The sequence below is a fragment of the Columba livia genome, chromosome 5 (genome assembly GCF_036013475.1).
Source record: "Columba livia isolate bColLiv1 breed racing homer chromosome 5, bColLiv1.pat.W.v2, whole genome shotgun sequence".
Lineage (NCBI taxonomy): Eukaryota > Metazoa > Chordata > Aves > Columbiformes > Columbidae > Columba > Columba livia.
In genome coordinates, this window is record NC_088606.1 from 62026271 (window position 1) to 62046766 (window position 20496).

Genomic DNA, 20496 nt, shown 5'->3' on the forward strand with positions numbered 1-20496 from the left:
ATGGGCTCAAAACTAACCTTTCTCTAGGAATATAGTTGCAGGAGTGAGAAGTAAGACGTGATATGAGAAGTAGATGGGTATGTAGATAGGTTGAGGGAAGAGACACTATAGGATTCATCTTCCTCAACTTTTGTGTGTTCTTTGTGATAACCTGTAGATGTTGTTGTGGAGGAGGAGGAGCAATCAACAAGGGCGGCGTGAGGCTGCACAGCTTCACTGGGAGCGCGTGGTGTGGTCCTACCTACCTCAGTCCTGCTCTTCAACCAGGTCCAGTTCTTAGTGGTGCCAGGCAGCTCCAGGAAAGGAGTTGCTTTCTGGAGAGCATCAACATCCAAAGCCTACCCTGAATACACTGCTAAAAGAGGGGTCTGGTTGCCAAATTTCTTCTTTGGACCTTGGGTCATCCCACAAGTATTGTTTTGATACAGCCAGAACTCATGCCCAGTGCTTGGCATTTGAAAACACTAACTCTGTACTGCTGAAAGCCAAAGCAAATAAACTGCTATTGGATTTTCACCCTTTCACAAGGAATCTTACAGTATCGGCAGCCACTTGGCATTCCTTGTATTTAACAGGTGTTTCACGATGATCTTTTATCACATAGATCCTTGGTTTAATATTCTCAACAGAAGAATTATAACCCTTGGAACAGGTTTTGTTCCAGCCTCAATAATTTACCATGGGGCTTTCTTAGCATATAGATAATTCTTGTAGGAGTCAGTATGGTATTTATTTCAGAAAGCAGGTTTTGTGTTCTTTGGCAGTCAGTGTCATTGAAACTGGAAGCTTTGACTGTGAAGACCTACTGGCATTGGCATCGGGCTTTTACATTTCAGGTACAAAGAAAATGACTTTTTGTTATTGCATTTTATTTATTTTTTACATGCACAGACACCACTTGCATTTTCATGTATATGACAATACCCATTATTAGGTTTCTGCCATAAGGTGAAGCAGCAAATTGATTCTCCAGAGGAATCTTGTTGTGCTCTAGTGCTGTCCTCTCCTCATCTGGAATCAAAACACTGTGAAGTTATCCCTCTTGCCACTTTATTTCAGGCTCCTATCTGCAATTGGGAGTAATCATGCTTTACTATTTACTATGTATATTCTGAAGATTAATACCTTCAAGGTTGTGAGGTGATGGCATGTAATAGTTTAAAAAATATGTACCAGTGACAGGTAGGTTCAAGCAGGATTCCTTTTTCTTCTGGGGGGCATCTTTTTTTCATCGTAGTTGGTAGGAACCTTGTTCCAAAGCAGTGCACTGAGAACTCCCATCCAATACAACACTGTCCTTATGGAAAGGGGTTTCATATCTTGTGTGTGCATGGTTTTCTCCACTGGCAGTCATGCTGGAAAGCAGTAATGAAGATAAGGCACCTCTATCATTTGTACCTTGAGGGAGAGAAGTAAGATCAAGGCAGGTTTTGTTCTACAGTTTATTTTAGCTACCCTGTGGTAAAAAAAAACAAACAGGGCGTCGTCTTCACTACGATTAAATAGTGGGATAACTAAGACACTATAACTTAACTGTCCGTAATTTTCTTAGCAGTAAAAAGCCAAGGGAAAAGGTAAAAAATGACCATTCTGAACATCTGCCTCACTTGTCCTTCGCTGTTTGTTACATATGCCAGAGTTGTAGTTACGCAGGACTGAAAACACTTCTGTCAACCCTACAATTTCATATTTTATGGATCACGCATCCCTTTGCAACTCTTTGGGTACCTCACCTGAGAAAAACGTTCAGCATTTAGTCCATCCGTTTCATTAACAATTATCCTTCCTCCTTGTCTCTGCAGCCGCATCACAGAACTTGCTTTCTACACCCTCATTCCTGCTCCTCCTGGTGCTCAGCCCTTCTTGCAACTTTTACTGATTCCTATGTTTTTTTTTCCCTTTGTCTGATAAATTTTCATTATTGGTTTTGCCTGAAAGTCATCTGGGCTCATACATTGAATAACCTCTGTGGTCACTTAGTGATTACATACACTGGCTGAGGCAATTTATTCACTTTGTTTTGGTGTGAACATGTCCCTTGGGTCTTGTAACTGCTGTAATCACTTGACCCTAGTGACTGTTAAATGCTTTAAACACAGTTATTTTAAATTTATAATTGTTTTCATTAAAAATCTCTTATAGCAACTTAACTGACCTTGCAGTAAACACAGCATTTTATGCTGAGGAAGAATTAAGACGTTATTCCAGTCCAATGTATTTCCTACTGAATGTTTCAACATACTGTTATTATCACTGTTCATATTTTTCTCATCCATTCTCCTTCAGTCATATATGGGAAATGAAATACAGCAATATCTAATTATAGGTCTGTCTTCATAGTGCAATATTTCCTTTCCTGCATGATGGGAAGTGATTGAATAACTCATAAGAGCTGAAGAGAAAGCAAAGATAAATTGGGGCAGATAGATCTTTAATGAGTGCCGATGTGTTTATTATACTCAATTAGTATGGGTCTGATTGCGCATATTCTTACTTGTGTGAAAAATTCGCATCTGGTTTTGTAGTTTTTGTCAAATAGCCAGTTTTTTCCTTTTGTGTCTAGTGGGTTTCTCTCAATGTGTTAATTTTTTTGTTCTTCTGTGTAGTATTTCTAATATAAGGCATATTACTGGATGAGCTAGGCAAAATTCTGTAGTGATAGATACAAATAAGTCCAGGAGGTGAAATTACTGCTGGTTAATGTCTGTGGAGCTGAGAGTAGCATTTGGCTAGGTTTTTCCTGAGTTATTCTGGAATTTAGTGACATGACTATATCATGCTTTTTCTTTCATGCCTTGCTTTTATTTTGAATGCATGTTTCTTTTCATTTCAGTGGGAAAATGACTTGAACTTTGGAAACGGTTTAGTGGCCAAACACATGGGTTTGTACTGGAAGAAGTATTTGTTTACCTGTAATATATATATATATATATATATATATCACAGTATCACAGTATGTTTGGGATTGGAAGGGACCTCAAAAGATCATCTAGTCCAATCCCCCTGCTGGAGCAGGAACACCTATGTGAGGTCGCACAGGAACATGTCCAGGCGGGTTTTGAATGTCTCCAGAGTAGGAGACTCCACAACCCCCCTGGGCAGCCTGTTCCAGTGTCTGTCACCCTCACTGAGAAGAAGTTTTTTCTCAAATTTAAGCGGAACCTCTTGTGTTCCAGTTTGATCCCATTACCCCTTGTCCTATCATTGTTTGTCACTGAGAAGAGCCTGGCTCCATCCTCATGGCACTCACCCTTTATATATTTATAAACATTAATGAGGTCCCCCCTTAGTCTCCTCTTCTCCAAGCTAAAGAGCCCCAGCTCCCTCAGCCTTTCTTCATAAGGGAGGTGCTCCACTCCCTTCATCATCTTCGTTGCCCTATCCTTGCCATCAAGTTACTTAAAGTGAAAAGAACAATTCTACTGTTCTGACATGGAGGTTTTCTCATTTGTGGGTTCTTTTAAAGTTCATTTTTGTGTGAAAGTTTAGTTACTGAAAATAGCAGTTTCAGCTTGGAATTTCTGGCTGTGACATGGAATGTATAACGGAATGGGAAGAGCGCTGGAAATGCGGGGTTGCCCTTGGAGGTATGGCCAGATGCTTGGTTCCAGTCTACACTGAGATTTCTGCACTTGTACTGTAGAAACTTGCAGTTATATCCAAAACTGTAAGCCAGACACCTGCCAAAATAGCGTTTGATCTTGAAGATGGTGTAATTTTGTCTGAAGGAAAAAAAATGAGCTGTAACAAAATAGTATAATAGCGAGATCAAGCTCTTATCAGTGTTTAAAAATTCAGGGTCGCATTCCTCTTGTATCCTTTCTCAGTCTCTCTGGTCTGGATCAGCTATTCCTTCATTTTCTCTGGGCTTCATCTCCTTTCCAGGCGTATTTCATATTTCATTTAGGGTTTTATGTGAGTGTGCTCCTTTTGCTACTGTGCACTGAAAACAGCTTCATTGTGATGAAATAAAGATTTCTTGAGGACTTGGGCTCCTTAAAAATGTTTCTGATGTGAAATATTTTAGCATCTGACATGACGCTTTTGTTTTTTGATAAAAACAAACCAGTAAACTCTAAATTTCTTCAAATTCAGAGGGACGTTAGCTCAAAGTATTCTGAACTAATTTAGAACGAGGAGGAAGCTTATGCATATTTTAAAGTAAAATTATGGTAATAAAAACAAATCTCTTCCTGTTTTTTATAAATGGATGTAGTTCTGATTTGTGCTTTTACCATCTGGAGCGTATTTTGAACCCTATATTGCTTTACTTGTTATAGCCAGAATGAATAATTGACTAAACATAAAATAACATTTTGATGAACAAAACTCTTAGCACTTGAAAAAAAAACAATTCATTGCAAGTGAAAGAAAATGCTGAGGTGGCTCTAATGCTGTAACGTCTGAGTTTTGCACAGCTGTTCGGGGTGAGAAAAAAGCAACTCCCTGGAAAACCCATTAGTCTAATTTTGAAAACAGCTCTGGCTGCTGTCTGGAGCTGCTTTGGGCTTCAGACCCTGCAATGGGATATGGTGATTTTCACTAAGAGTGAGGTGGAGAGAGGTGACTTCTGGTGGTGTCCGAGTCCTGTCCTGTGACACCTTTAGGAGTTCGGGGTGATCTGCAGCATCCAGGGCACGTTGGCCGCGTCCTTCAGAGATGCTTTGAACTGGAGAGCGATGGAGACCTGCAGGTGCACTGACAAGTTTGCACAGTTTTATTGTGTCTATTTATTAATACTAGTTACTAATAGATGCTGAATGAATATTATGAGTTTGGAACGTGTTGATGCAATTTCTTGAAAAAAGCTCCACATTTAGCATGATGAAGTCTGAGTCATCTTCAGTTTTTTTGGTTTAGTGTGGGGTGTTTTTACTTATTTAGTTCCCTGGGATATGTATCTCACTCCATCTTTATGGTAATGAAGTTTTAATAAACTTCTTTCAAGTTTATTTAGATCTTATTGCAATATCACTAGTTAAGAGTATTTCCTTTTGTTCTAACTAGAACTGTGTTTAATGTCGCTATTAAACTTTCATTTGTACTTAGTTTTAAATTCCCATATGGCTTGAGTAAATTAATCATCAGTGCTCAGCTTTTATTTGCATAAAACTTTTTTAGTTACATTAATACTAATTTTATTTTTTTTTCTTCTCAGAGGAATACAAAAATAATTTGAATGTTGCAATTTTTTTTGCATTTACAAAATAATGAGAAGGTAGAGCCATGTGGATTTTTGGCAATAAGCTGAATAATCATATTTTCCTGATGTAGCAATTTGCAGTGAAATGTGAAAACAAAGTGCAAAGTTCTACTTTTGTGCTGTGGTTTTTATAGCTGCTGCTTTGTGTTTTTTCTCTGGTCTGAGGCAGATATTGGGTGCTTTGTTGAAAAAAGAACCCTAGAAGTCTAACTTGTAAAATAGAAAAGATCGTATAGAAATGAGTGTCAAGATTGTGAGTATAGAATGAGTGTTAAATTTCCACTGGCCGAAGTGGAACTTGTGCATGAGGAGCAGTGTAAGTTTATTCATACCTGATCTGTTGTTTCTTGTTTTATTCTTGTTATTCCTGGCAACTTTTCATAAAGAAATGTCACAAGAAGCTATCTTTTCTCTCTGATAATGACATACAGAGAAACTGAGGGTTTTGTCCTAAACTGTAGTCACTTATTAGAGATACACTGTAAAATTCTCTGTAGAGGTTGTGTACTACCTGTGATGACCAAACCAAACATTAAGGTGTTATTTGACAGCTTTAGAAAACTTGGCTCAGGTGAAATGTGCTTTCGAAGAGAATAATGTGCTGGATTGAGTGGCTCTTCATATGTTTCAACCCAACATATTCATTTGGTAATTTTCAATGAAAGAGGGGAGCCAGCGAGCACTGGAAAGTATTGCTTAGTTCTTGGGCAGGACTTTCCATCACAATAATTGCTCAGTCATTTCTTGGATCTGCTTTCCTGGACTGCAGTTGTCTTAAAATGGGGGGGATGATCCCATAACCAAAACAAATTTATAGAATAACCAAAATAATTCTTCCTTTCAATTCCCTCTTTCCCGCAAATCCACTTTAAAACAGAACGAAGATTTATGGTTGGTATATTGACCAGGCATGAAACAAGTGATGCCACCCAAATAGGAAGTTTTATAGACGTTGTCATCAAATTCTTCTTCCAGCTTTGCTGCTATAGCTGAATATCCTAATGTGACAATGATTTCAGTGGAAAGCAAAGTATGTATATTTTTGTACACCTGCAATTTATTTGCCACTTACAATTTAAGTATTCTTTTAAAAATACTAAGTGCAAAAATGCCTTTCTCCTAAATTTTCACATCATGCACACCATATTAACAGTATCTAATTGATAGAAGTTGTTTTTCTGTTAGAGCATTGCATTCCTGCTTAGAAAGAACAATGGTTCGGGATGAAGGAGTTGCTTTGAGCAGAGAGAGCTGGGGCTGGGGGGAGAAAGCGCTGCAGATTTTAGTATAATGTGTAGTGTTCAAAGAAATTTTATTTCATCGTAAAGATTAGCAGGCTGTGTAATTCAATTTAAAGCTGGTTGGCAGTGTCCTGTCTATTACAAAGCATTTTTTTTTCTAATCACCACTGTTTTTTTCATGCTGCATGCGACTACAGAACCTAGAGACAGCAGGAATTATCTTCGGTTTTGTGCTTCCCACCCCCTTCCTCTTCAGTTCTGCGTGTTAGAAAATGTATGAGATTACCTTAAACTGAGCTACAAAACGGTATCTCAGTGAAGTGTCATCCTGCTTTTTTTTTTTAATTGTATAAAACGAATGTTTTTAATGTCCAATCAGCCACTGAGAGTGAAGATTGCTAAAAACATTAGACTGGGGGGGTTGAATCAAGCTGAAAACTCAACCCTTAGCATTTATTCACCCTGTTGCGGATGTTACTATGCTGTAGAAAAGCAACATGCAGCAATTTATGTTAATGCGAAGCTCACAGACCTTTATCTTACAGTAATTGCCTATACTAGGGGGTTAATAAATGTTCCGAGAATTACTGACTTAATTTTTTGTTAAAGAAACATAGATTGTTGTTTCTTGCTGGCTATATCCAGCCTGCATGGCTTGTTCATTAACCCTCTTGCTGCAGTGGGCTGAAGCTGAGTATTTGAGCGTGTGTGTTTTATGTATCAGAATGATGAGTTTTGGCACAAAAGGGCTGTGAAAGAAAGACTTGTGCAACTCCACCTTTCCCATCCACCTCCATCATGCCTGGTAGAAGAACCTGAAATTTTATTGACTGTATTTGGGGAGTATATTGATTTCAGAGGATGGGTGATATATGGGCAATTTGGTGTCGCTGGTGGGGCAAAAAAGAAGAGAAGGCCTTTTCCCTGAGCTAAAGGAATTTGTGTTTTCAGTGTGAGTAACGGTGCTTGGTCCATAGCGTGGTTGCAAGACCCACAGGCAGCGTCTTCTCTTGGTGGCCGCGGTGCAGGGCTGGGAGGACTCACTCTGCGTGCTGCTGGGTCCCATGGTGCCAGGCCGCTCTCAAGGTTTGGCTCACGTGTGGGACGGTTCAAGGGGGCCCTTCCACAGCTTTGGGGACAGAGTTTCTGAGGACTTGAGATGCTGTGTTCAAGACAAGTTCCAGAAGGACAGGGAACTGCTGGAGAGAGTCCAGCGCAGGGCAACAAAGATGATGAAGGGAGTGGAGCATCTCCCGTGTGAGGAAAGGCTGAGGGAGCTGAGGCTCTTTAGCTTGGAGAAGAGACTGAGGGGTGACCTTATTAATGTTTACAAATATATAAAGGGTGAGTGTCAGGAGGGTGGAGCCAGGTTCTTCTCAGTGACAGCCAATGGTAAGACAAGGGGTAATGCGTTCAAACTGCAACACAAGAGGTTCTACTTAAATTTGAGAAGAAACTTCTTCTCAGTAAGGGTAAACAGACACTGGAACAGGCTGCCCAGGGGGCTTGTGGAGTCTCCTCTGGAGGCATTCAAACCCGCCTGGACACCTTCCTGTGTAACCTCATCTGGGTGTTCCTGCTCCGCGGGGGGATTGGACTGGATGATCTTTTGAGGTCCCTTCCAGTCCCTGACATTCTGTGATTCTGAGTGGAGGCTCAGGTCAGGCCACTTCAGTGCCTCACTTCTGGAGGGAGTCCAGCGGCAGGCTGTGAAGATGATTTGGGGCCTAAGAGCACCTCTCTTATGAGGAGAGACTGAGATAGTGGGGTCTGTTCAGCCTGGAGAAGCTGAGAGGCGATATCAATTTTCATAAATATCTGAAGGGTGGATGTCAAGAGGATGGGACCAGACTCTTTTCAGTGGTGCCCAACAATAGGATGAGGGGCAACAGGCACAGAGTGAAACATAGGAGGTTTCATCTGAATATGAGGAGAAACTTTTTTACTCTTGAGGGTGCCAGAGCCCTGGAACAGGCTGCCCAGAGTGGTTGTGGAATCTCCTTCTCTGGAGACATTCAAACCCACCTGGACACATTCCTGCGTGATCTGCTCTGGTGAACCTGCGTTAGCAGGTGGGTTGGACTGGATGATCTTCAGAGGTCCCTTCCAACCCCAACCGTTCTGTGATTCTGTGATTTCCTGAGCTGGTCTGGTCTCTCTTTTCTCATCCTGCCCCCCTGCTGTGAGGTGATGGTTACCAAACCCTCACTTACTATTGATGGTACATTTAGTAGAGAAGGAACTAAGCAGCACAACAGGGGACAGCAATCTAAGGAACGAGGCAAAAAAGATGCAAAGCCAACACAGAAGAGAACAAAACAACATCAAACTAGGGGAGGGATGGAGCCCACAAACAAGAGGGAGACAAATGAGACCGCAGGGATGTAAAGTAGTGGAGATGCACCTGCTTTTTCCAGAGCTTCGTTTCTTCCCAAGTTAATAAAATTAAGAAATGAGAGCTCAGGAGCACTCTGTACTTGAAATTTCCTGTAACTGTTGATAAGTGAACCTTAAAGACCTCGGAATTATGTACATCTTTTCTAATGAACCAGAATCTTTAGTATTACAGACCAGGTTGGTATCAGAGTGCAATAGCTACTTTTCTCCTGAATGTTGCCATTAATTTTTTTTTTTTATGTGACCAGCTACAGAAACATGGAGAGTTTTAGTTTAAAACAGCTGCAAATGGCAAAAAATTACCCACATTTCCTTACTTACTGAGCTGCTCTCTCTCAGACATTACTCTTAAGGCTCCTCGCTCCCTAAGCAGCATTTGGCTTTGCCTTCCCTACTGAGAGATGAGCAGAACGGCTGCAAGGCAACCGTGAGGCTTCCTGCAGTTTCTTTGCAGGAGGTTTCTCCTGAGCCTTGTGGGGAAGATGTTTGTTCCTTCTGCTTTCCTCTGTCCCTGCTGCACGCTTCGGTGGTTGCTGGGAATATAGTAATTTACCTGGAGTCATACTCATGGTTCTGAGAGTAAAGGTCCCGGGCTAACATCCCCTCATAAAATCCTATGCGAAATAATTCCCAGACTAGCGCTGTGAGGAAAGCCATTTGCCATTTCCACTCTTCTGGCTGTAAATGATAATCCTGTGCCATTAGCTGGAGCATGAAAGCAGGGAGGGATTGGATGGCTGAGGGGATGCCCGGCCAAGGGGCCACCCTGGTGCCACCATCGTCCCCATCCCCCGGGACAGAGGGAAGGAAGATCCATGGCTCTGGTGACTGGCAGCTCTGGAAATCTGCGTTAAAATGGGTCCCTGCATTTCTGTGAGTTGCTGGAGAGGATGTACATGTGGTTATAGTGGAAGCAATATAGCCATTCATAAACAAATGCTTCTGTGAAGCCAGCTGTAAAAACAATGGTGCTTGCCTTTGGGGTGAAAGGGCAAAACCTTAGCAGAAAGGAGTATAAATAAGAAATAAATTGTTACCTTTGTGTAAGTGACTGAAATAGCTGTTCTCTTAGTGCCTTGTCTTAATGACTAGCTCTGATTAACTATAGTTGTTGCTTTATTCAGCAAAACTTAAGGTCTGCATATTATACCTTTTTATGGCAGGTTTTTCATTCCTTTTTTTTTTTTTTTTAAGTCAGGAAATGATGGCTAAAATGGGTAAATCAAGAGACCCTACTCTGCAGATAGCACACCGATGAAAAATTGCAAGTGCTTCATGCCCCAACAGTTAATGATTGCGTTTAATTACAGAGAAATATTTATTCATGTACCAGAATCCTCGGTGTGCTTCTGCACACAAAAGGGAACTACAGATGCCGCATCATACAGATTTTGCAGCACCTTGTGAAAATGTTACTGTAAATTCAAATGCACACATACAAATACCATAAATCTCACATGTCCATTTAATTTGATTTAAAAACGTTTCAGTACCTTAGTAGGTGAGGTGTTTACTGTTGTCCGTATTATGGAGCAGAGATGGCGGCAGCAGAGTGCTTGTAGTAACCAGGATTGGAAAGATAAAGAGTTTCACCTGAATTCCATCACAAATACTCAAACTCTTTGTATTGCAGAATGGGGTTTACATAAGATACAGTGTGTTCTGTCCTTCCTGCTCTGGAAGGCCAGTTAGGAGGTATTTCAGCACATAGGTTTGCCCACTGAAATTCAAAGAGCAGCGCCCTGGATTTTTAAAACTCTTCAATCTGAACTGTGTGTCCTGAGGTCCTGGGATGCTGTAACATAAATCATTTGGTAATTGAAGGTCTGCAAAGACAGAAGAGAGGAGGTGGCAAGAAATAGTATCGGGGTGAGATTTGGAACTCAGAAATCCCTGGCACCAATTTCCATCATTACTACTCTAGACCTTTATCGGGCTTAAAGTTCATTCTCTCTGTTTTTATTGTATTTGGGGTTACTTTATATTTCCATCATTACTGTGTATTTTCATCATTACTACTCTAGACCTTTATCAGGCTTAAAGTTAATTCTCTCTGTTTTTATTGTATTTTGGGTTACTATATGTGCTTAAACTTACAAGGTATCTGAGGCTACATGCCATTCTGCTCAGGTAATTCTAGATCACAAGCTAAAAGAACCTGCATAAGAGGAATTCAGTTCCTTGTAATAACATGATAGAGCCGGAGTGATTTGGTTGTCTCCTTTAGTAGCTAAGAAACCTTTCTGTGGGCTGGGTTATTAAAGGGAATTTCCGTACAGGGCTCAGGAGATTCCTGGTATCCAAGTTCATCTTGAAAGACTATACTGGAATGTTTGGGTTTATTTAGAATAATAAATTTAAACGTGAGATTCAGAAAATAATACCATAGTTTCAGAAAGGCCTTCCTGAGCATTTTTAGCTGACTATAATTTCTGTTTATGTTCTCTGTGTACTTTGGTTTTTATTCTCTCTACAAATTTCAGGATAGGAACATGAAGGTGGTTCTGAAATACAGTACATAGTGCTGTCAAATGAGTATCAGGCTGCATCTAGAAGTGGGATTCAGTTCAGGTTTTAGATTTCTCCTCTTCCAACTTTGAAAAGGAAGACGTAATTCCCAACAAACATCAGCAACCAAAAGTATGTTTAAAAACACCTTTGAGTGTCAACGTTGCTTCCTATACTTAAATGTTTACAAGTAAAGCCATGAAAGGTGATCACAAGGTAAAATTTCAAAGGCAGCGCATTGCTTTAGCACACTGAGGAGTGTTACATTCTCAGAGTTACTAAAAAACTGATGTCCTGCTTTTAGATGGCAGCCCATGCTTTTAAAATCTTTGGGATATTTAAAAAAAAAAAATATTTCTACTTTTTCCTTTCAGTTTTATTTTCTTCGTGATTATTCTTACCGTCCCTACTTATTACTTTTTCCCTTATCATTATAGGAATTTATCCATGTTACCTTAGTACTGGTAGTCAGTTAAGTCTGAGCCCCAGTATATTTTGTAGCTTGCCAACAATGTAGGCAAAAATCATGGTCTGGAAAGGAAGGATTTCAGTTCCACGTATGAAAATTAAGAAGTTATGTCAAATATACTGTATTATAGGAAGAAAATTAATAGTTATCAGAAGCTTCTTGTTTATGCGTTTAAGACTTTTCATTTTATAAGAAACACTCTGATCACTTTCCTGGGATAGAATAAAAATGAGGCATTTAGAGGGATTTCTTTTTGGAAATAGTGATGAGGCTTTACCAGCCTATGAGGTAAAGGGAGGCACCTGCCTCCTGTTTTCTGCATTTCTAAGCCTCAAAGCCTTTCGTTTAAAAATGAGAAAACAAATAATGGGAACAAGTTCAGGGAGGAGGGAAACAGGAGAATGTTTTTGGTGGTTAAATGTGTTTCCTGGTGGATTTATGTATTTATCTTAAGGTAGGTAGATATTGGAAGTATCCTGGCAGAGGTGTGTTTTTCAGTCCTGTGGACAGACAGAAAAGGAAGTTCTCATATAATGGTCCCTGGCAATAAGGCAGAAAAATTGGGGGCAGAATCTAGATCTCTGGGTCCCGTGTTCATAATTCTTATTTCCTTGAGTAAGTTTTCACTCAGTAAGTGGTGCAGAATTGATATCCAGACTTGTTTCTCTTTTAAATAAAGAATTTGCTTTGTCTGGAAAATCTTGTCCTTAGCATCCGCTGGCCTTTTGCAGAGTGAAAATATATGTACGTGAAAATACCAAGACATTGTCTCTGATAATTATGATTAGCTTAATTACTTTCTGTGTAATTGTTTCTCAAGATGACCTTCTTTTTGATGGCTTTTATTCGTTTATTGTAGAAAAAAAGACTTAATTGGAATTGTAAATTACAGAGACAAAGGGTATGTTATGGGAAGGAGGTCCAGATCTGTTTGTGTCAGACCGTGACTGTTGGTTTTTATATTCTTAAGATTCATGGAGAAAAATCGTTTAAATTGATACAGTATGTGCGTGCACAAGGTAATATCAACAACCAATATATTATTTCAAAATCTGGTGAGTTTCTTTAGAGAGGATTAGGTTATATAGTGGAGGGACTCCGAAAAGAAAATAGAATTGTGTATTGATGCCTTTAGAAATATTATTTGAGGGCAATAAAATGTTCCCTGAAATTCCCTCCTGAGTGGAGAAAATGGAGTTTGTTTGCAGTAATTGCATTTTCTAGCGTTTGCTTTCGCACTTTCCAATATGAGTTAAGCCAATTGGAACCTATGATTTCGTTTTGCTTATTGGCGAAAGTACCATGTAAATTGATCTGTGATGCGTTTATAGAGAATGCTTTGAAAAATTTGAAATAGAGATGGTTTTTTCTTATTAGATTTAGATAGTATTAGGGTTCATTTCTATATTTTAGCCTAATGTAATAGTAACCAAAAATGTTCTTTTTCAATTTAGTCTTAATCAAGTTCCAGGAGAACATTTCTACTTAGCCCCACTGGCACTCGGAAGGCAGAGTTTATGTTCCGATTCTCAGCCCTGGTATTCAGAATTCAAGATCCGAGTCATTTGAAACCACACCGAACTGAAATTGATCTAAAACTTGTCAGCCCTGGTGCATTAAGATCTTGATCACAAGAGAAAACGTAAAAGTCAAAATACAGCATATTTCTATGTGTTTGCAGTAGACGTGCACAATAGACCTTAAACTATGGGAGCCTAGATGCAAATGTCATTATAAGTGTAAACATAGGGTAATTCTATATAGAGGAACACCCTTCACTTCTGCCAGACAAAAGGTGTTCGTGCCTTAAAACCTTATATGTTTTCCCAAGTGAGTGCTATTTCATTTAAAGAGTCTCTTTGAGAGCATGGATGTAGCACCAGTGCAGCTGTGTCGGTTCTTCATCTATTGCTGTGCTATGGGGAAGGAGCTACCATTTCTGCAAGAAACATTTTGAAAAATGAAGGGGAAAAAAATAAAGCTATTGTGATTTGCAGGGAGGGTGTTGTTTTCCGAATTTTCTAAATTTAAAGGGAAACCATAGCTGACAGCTTTTTAAAATTAGATGATTTTTTTTTTTCTTGAAAGCTCCGTCTTTTAAGTTAAGCAATTACAAGCCTGAAAAAAAGCCTTTCCAGCCACTAACAAGCAGAGAAAACTGTGCTGCTTCTGTTTCACATTTCATCATTTTAAAGTCAATTTGCGGGGGACTTCTTCCACCTAAAGTTGGCAGAGCTGTGAGCTGCAAAATCTGGAGGCTTTTTTGATTAGAGGTTAGACTAAACAAAACCTCGCATTCGATCTGTTTCAAAACAAATAAATCTTATGTATTAATTTGCAAAACTTTAGTGAAGCTTATGTATTTATTTGCAAAACTTTAATGAAGCTCTTTATGTTTCAAGAACAAAATGTTAACAGTAGCTCGGTGAAACTCAAAACAGCTTTGAGATCAAAACCCAACATGTGTAATGCCAGAATAATGCTGAGGAAGACACGGAACACCGAAGTGAAACGAAAGATGGTCGTTCATGTTGTGCTACATTTTTTTCCTGTTGACAGGGAGGAGAAGGATATTAATCACAAACAGTTACATTAGAATAATGTTATGGTTGAGACGTAAATACATAAAAGCAAGGAATTGTTACCAGCGTCAGAGCATCGTTAATTCAGACCCATAATTAACTAGGTTCTGCTAGACATGGTTCGTACTGCGCTTGGCGATGTTACAGCCCAGTTTTGTGCCAAATTCACTATATTTACCTGTGAGGGAGAGAATGAGCGGCAATATTTGGTGATTCTGCAGGATCAGACTCTCCTGGGTGCCCACAGTAGCTCCTGTACCTGTGGTCACTCGCACGGACGTGTCTGCTGCCATACCTTGTCACCACACAGCTGGGTGACAGCCGCCAAGGCGAGATTCCCTCGATACTTCCTTGCTTTCATGGGTTTATGGCTCACCCTTGGCATTATTGTAACGTAGTTTTTTGTGTTTAATGTTTCTTAGACTTGGTTTTCCATTGCCAGCATGGAAGAAATCGTAATGCATGAGTTTCAGAGGAGAAGGTAGCAGTCTGAACCTGCTGTGTGGCTCGATCCGCAAGTGTGAGTATTAACGCTAGAGCTGTCAGGCCTTGTGAAAATTAATGAAGCCTGACGGTTGCAGAGTGAAAGGTCAGAGGCAGCGCTTGCACTTACCTAACATTGCTGTTGTGTTGTGTCTAACAGCGTTTTCAACAAAGAGGAGCTTTAATGTACAAGCTTTAGATTTATCACAGGAATTCAAGGGTCTCAGCCTTTGCTTCTCCCTGTGCTGTGGTCTCATGTTTTCTTTGCATAAAGGCAAAACAGTTAAACTTTGATTCATCTACTCCTCTTGCTGTGTTGCCCATGTGTGTTTTGCTTCTGTTTTTCCTCCTACAAAATTTTCTTTTGGAGGGGAAAAAAAAAAAAGCAAGCGGCTTTGGAACTGCCGATAGTTCAAAAAGCCGGTGGAATACTTTTCATCAAGAAGATTTTGAGAGATATTGTGCTTCAGTTCTTTGTACTTCTTTAGAAGCATGTCCTGGTTTTGTGCATGTTCTGTCTTTTATTTGTCCACTTTTTTGTTTTTAATTCTTTTTTTCTGTAGATTCACAGAGAGGTAAAATGCATAGAAATTCATGGGTTATGTTTTCAGCTCGTATGTTGGTTGACGTTAATTTTAGGTGTTGCATTGAGGACATAATGTGAAGGCTGTTTGATTAAAACAGCCAGGATACTTGTCACAGTCAGTTGATCAGTCTCATCCTAGAACAGATGTTTGTTTTTCCTTCCTAGTTTTGGATGTCAGTACCTGCAGAGAACTCCAGTTTATTATTTGAAGCTTGAGTCTATATAGCTGTACTTACACAGTCTAACTCATTTGTTGCTGCTGAAGGAACAATCAGAGCCTTTGAGATACTCTGTCTTTCTTTTAAAAAGCCAAAAGCAGCCTGTGTGTTTTGCGATTGTGCCGTAAATGCTGGGAAGAGAGAGTAACCATGGCCCTGAGGTGTGGTGGGCTTTCCAGGAGAAACCCTATGGAGTGTTGGTACAGAGCTGCTCACCAGGACCAGGGTGTGCTGCTCACTTGCTGCCCATCAGTGGACAACTGGCAGCAACTCGTGCTGCTGCGGGGACTGGACGTCCACAGAAATTACACAGAATTTGCTCCTTCAGTGTTTATCTCTGGACGTGTACATGGTTGGTTATAGGTGAATGCTCCAGGAGCAGTTTTGCGCATTTGAAGCGTATATGATATACCATAAATTGGAGATGATTCACTTGCACAGGCGTCTTGCTTCTACAGATTTCCGTCTTTTTGAAGGGGCTATGATTTGTGCTTCAAGGTTTCTTAGCCCATTTCTCAACATATGGCCAAAGGGTCTATGAGGCTATGAAATGGGCATGAAAACACTTCACATTTCCTGGAAGTCTTATGTGAATAGTTAATGCATGCATATGCATATTCAGAGCTTCACATTAAAAGCACTTGCATAGCGTTTGTTTGTAAATACAGGTTTCTACCACTATATAGACAGATAGTGTCACGTTATTTCTTATTCCTCTACTTCCCTGTGAGCTTTGTAGGTAACAGTAGTCAAAAAATAATGTGATTTTCTGTTTTTGTAGGGACTCAGCAGTTAACATTCATTGCCAGTCAGGCTCCTTTTCATGTCTGGCAGCTCTGCAGAACTCGAGTTGTGTGACTAAATTGTACTCGTATGAAGCATGCCATTAAAACGGGAACGGTTGTTCCACAGATTAAGGACTCCTAGGATCAAGTACTTAAGGTGAACTTAAAAAAGCACTGAAACACCTACTTATATAGGTTAAAAAAAGCCCAACAGTTCTCCCAGCTTCCCCCCCTTGTCCTGTGTAATAGGTGTATTAAAAGTGTTGTTCAGCTGATGCTTTAAAGTGGTGTAAGTGTTTGCAGCCAGCAACAACACAACAGTGCATCAGAGGCAACATTGCACCAGCCAAGACTTTCTCATTCCCACCCGTAAGTTCATAGAATCGTTTCGTTTGGAAGAGACCCTCAGGATCATTGAGTCCAACCATAACCTAACTCTGGTATTAACCCATGTCCATAAGAACCTCATCTAAGTGCCTTTTAAACCCCTCCGGGGATGGTGACTCCACCACTGCCCTGGGCAGCCTGTTCCAATGCCTGACAACCCCTTCTGTGAATAATTTTTTCATAATATCTGATCTAAACCTCCCCTGGTGCAACTTGAGGCCTTCTCTTCCTATCACTTGCTGCCTGGGAGAAGAGACCAACACCCTCCATGCTCCAGCCTCCTTTCAGGTAGCTGTAGACAGCGATAAGATCTCCCCTCAGCCTCCTGTTCTCCAGGCTGAACAGCCCCAGTTCCCTCAGCCGCTCCTCATCACACTTGTGCTCCAGCCCCTCACCAGCTTTGTTGCCTCCTCTGCACTCTCTCTAGTATTTCAAGTTGATTCCTCAACTGGAGAGCCAAGGAGCAATGAGTAAAAGTCACTCACCCTTTGACAATTCCATATGGCCGGTGTGGAAGTCTGATGGCAAGTGAAGACTAAGGGTAGACCAGCCTGAATGAAGTGATGCTGCCATTAGGTGCTGCCATGCTGGACATGCTAGAACTGCAATCCCAGCTGGAATCAAAGGCAGCCAAGCGGTATGCCACAGTAGATATCACTAATCCCATTTTTCTTAGTCCCTTTGGCATCCAGTACACCTGGAAGTGACTGCCCTGGGGTGGAAACACAACCCGGACTCCGCTGGAACAGGGTAAAGCTGCAGAACATCCTTAATACGTTGATGACATCATCGTATGGGGTGACACTGATTTTGCAAATCTATCAAAATACATGGGAGAAAGTAAAAATACCTGAACATTTATCCAGTAAGATGAGAAGTTTTCTCTGCTAAGACTGGCAAATGTTGATAACTTGGCAGAAACCTGAATTTAACTTCTCCATCCTACTTCTCTGAGAATTTAATCACATCTAGCTTGTTTGGGGGGATTGATAGTTATGACAAGTGTATCAAATTTCATGCCAGTGCTATCTTTTATGTTTCCTGAGAGAGGAGAAAATAGCAATTTTACCTTATGCCCAGGAGTCACAGAGAGCAGGAATTGTAGGTACCTGCCACATTGAGTTTTTAAATAAAAATGAATTGTAGAGCAGCATGTAGCAGAGGTGGAGAAGGGGAGGGAAGAGGGAAAGGAGTGAGGCATAAACTGTAGAGGAACATTTATGGCATTCCCCCAGCTTTTAATCTAATGCAGCACTGTGGAGAGTTATGAATATGTATGATCTGCACTTTGTTCAGATGTGAAGTGTCTATGGGGATGTCTGCTTGTTTTTTTTCAGGGGATTTATAGCTTTTTGTTTTTTCTATCCAGAATTAACTAATTTTGCGAAGATGATGTTCATATATGTATCTTGTAGTAATTCCTGTTTCCTTGCTGTAAATATTAAAAAGCAGAGGGTTTTGACTGGTTCCCCGTAAGTCTTATTTAGGCAAAAGTTAATCTTGTTGTAAATACTTACAGCTTTACTTTGAAACTTTAAAAAAAACCCAAACCCTCAAACCCAAACAGTTTTGAAAGTTGAAAGGCAAGTTTTAAATTAGCAAAGCCACATCTATTTAGGGGAACTGTATTCACAAGAAATATATAGCATCTGGTTCTGTGTTCCTTGGGACAGATGATGGGGGTACCGGATGTGGAAGATGGACCTATAGATTTCCACATACATTTTGCCGCCTTTCTGGGGGAACAGGGGAAAACAACCACAAAAACCAATCAACTGAAACCACCCACACAGCAAAACCAACCTTTTCTAAGTGATTATTAGGAATAAACACCAAAGTGAATGATTTGGTATAAGACTAGAGAATCAGGCTTATGGTGAAGATGGTAGAAATCAGATTTGATGCACAATCACGTGTGATTTTTGACAAGTCACAGTGGGCCAGATTTTGTTAAAGAACCTAACTCCTGTGAAGACAAACAACATGGTATGTGACCATGTTTTCTAAGGGAGCTCAGCACCCAGTATGTTTAGTGTGTATTTGGAAGATCTGGCACTCGTTTGTACCAAGTGCTTGAAAAATCTGTCCCTGAACTGCAAAAATCTGGCTCCATGGGCCTGATCCATGTCTTGTTCCAAACAAGGGGAGTAGTTGCTCTGAATTGGGGTGATCCAGCTTATGATCTTTGTCTCTGACCCTCACGGTAAATGAATTAACCACGCTGCCTTTTTCCTGCCTTCTGTCTTATTTGCCTGAGTTACATGTGTACTTCTTACAGAAATGAGATACTGCCATACACGGAGTAATAATGATAAAGTGAAAGTCCATTGCGAGTAAATTGGAGCTTTGGAGAATAGGCTAGATCTGGAATAAATGCCACTTGAATGCAAATTAATCCAAATAACGGCATAATTTAAAAATAACCAACAGCACCAGCAGCCTAATTCAGTACCCAGGCCTGGTACCCTCATGACAGTTGTGTACTGGGTGTGTAACACCCAAGGTATCTCACTGCAGGTTCCTCCTGTGGATTAGGACTGGGGCTGCTGACTGTGACCCAGTCCTGTCAGTGAACTGGTAGGACTCAGTGTCACATCTTCTGCTGATCTAAATCAAAGTGTTGTCAGCTGAAAGCAGGGGAGCGGTGGTGTTTTATGCCACCTTTGGAGCTGCTTTGGTGCCTGCCGGCTTGTTTTGTTTAACTCTGCAGTGAACGCTTTTCGTTTTTTTATTTATTATTGCTTCACGTGACGCTGCTTTACATTTTAACACAGTTTCACTCAATGGAAGAGAAGCAGTATTAATAACTTTTGCTCACAGAATTCAGGTGTTTCATTCTGTCACTGCTAGCTGTCTACTTATTGTGCCGGCAATGCTGGTGTGGGAGGAAAATGTGCTAATTAAGTCCTCTTTTTTGTTATTTCAGGAAACCTACCGTATGAATATAAAATAGTGATTGCTGGGAATCATGAACTGACATTTGATAAGGAATTCATGGCAGACCTTGTTAAACAAGATTACTACCGCTTTCCCTCTGTGTCCAAATTGAAACCAGAGGACTTTGACAATGTTCAGTCACTCCTGACAAATAGTATTTACTTACAAGATTCAGAGGTAACAGTTAAAGGATTCCGAATATACGGTGCCCCATGGTAAGTCTCCATTTAACTTTCTTTGCTATTTATTACTTGAACCACAACAGGAATCATTCCTGTTGCAAATGTATGAAGCTGCTTTGTTGCATTGCCCTGCAGAACAGCATCACACTAAGCTGTAAACCACTCTGAAACAATTGCCACGTTTTTCTGTGGATAAATAGGTTATATTTGGCCATGTGTGTGAAACAGGAGAAAAAGAACTGTAATAATTTCTGTTCTGGCTGCTGAACGCACTTAAAAAATAGAGGAGTCAATATCCACTCTGTGCTCATGGGTTAGCTGCAGTGGCATCTTAGTATGCATTAGGGAAAGAAGCTCCGTTATATGGTATGTTGTTTAGGCAATTATGTCTGCTGTGCTAATAGATTAGCATGGTAGCATTTAACACCCACACAGCACAAGGTTCAAGGCAGCAGGTGCTTTAAGTGTTATTTCTGATCAGTTCTAGGCATTGTTTTCTTTTGCTTGTAAAGTTGTAA

At 40.4% G+C, this 20496-nt stretch overlaps 1 protein-coding gene across 6 annotated transcripts in view; it reads left to right on the forward strand.

Moving 5' to 3' along the window:
* The window catches only part of MPPED2 (metallophosphoesterase domain containing 2), a 117384-nt gene that overhangs the window by 48695 nt on the left and 48193 nt on the right, over nucleotides 1-20496 (forward strand). For all 6 annotated transcript variants that reach the window (XM_065065437.1, XM_021279898.2, XM_065065441.1 and 3 more), the window contains one exon: nucleotides 19786-20011. In XM_065065437.1, the coding sequence (XP_064921509.1) occupies nucleotides 19786-20011 (226 nt within the window). The remainder of the gene's footprint in view (nucleotides 1-19785; nucleotides 20012-20496) is intronic.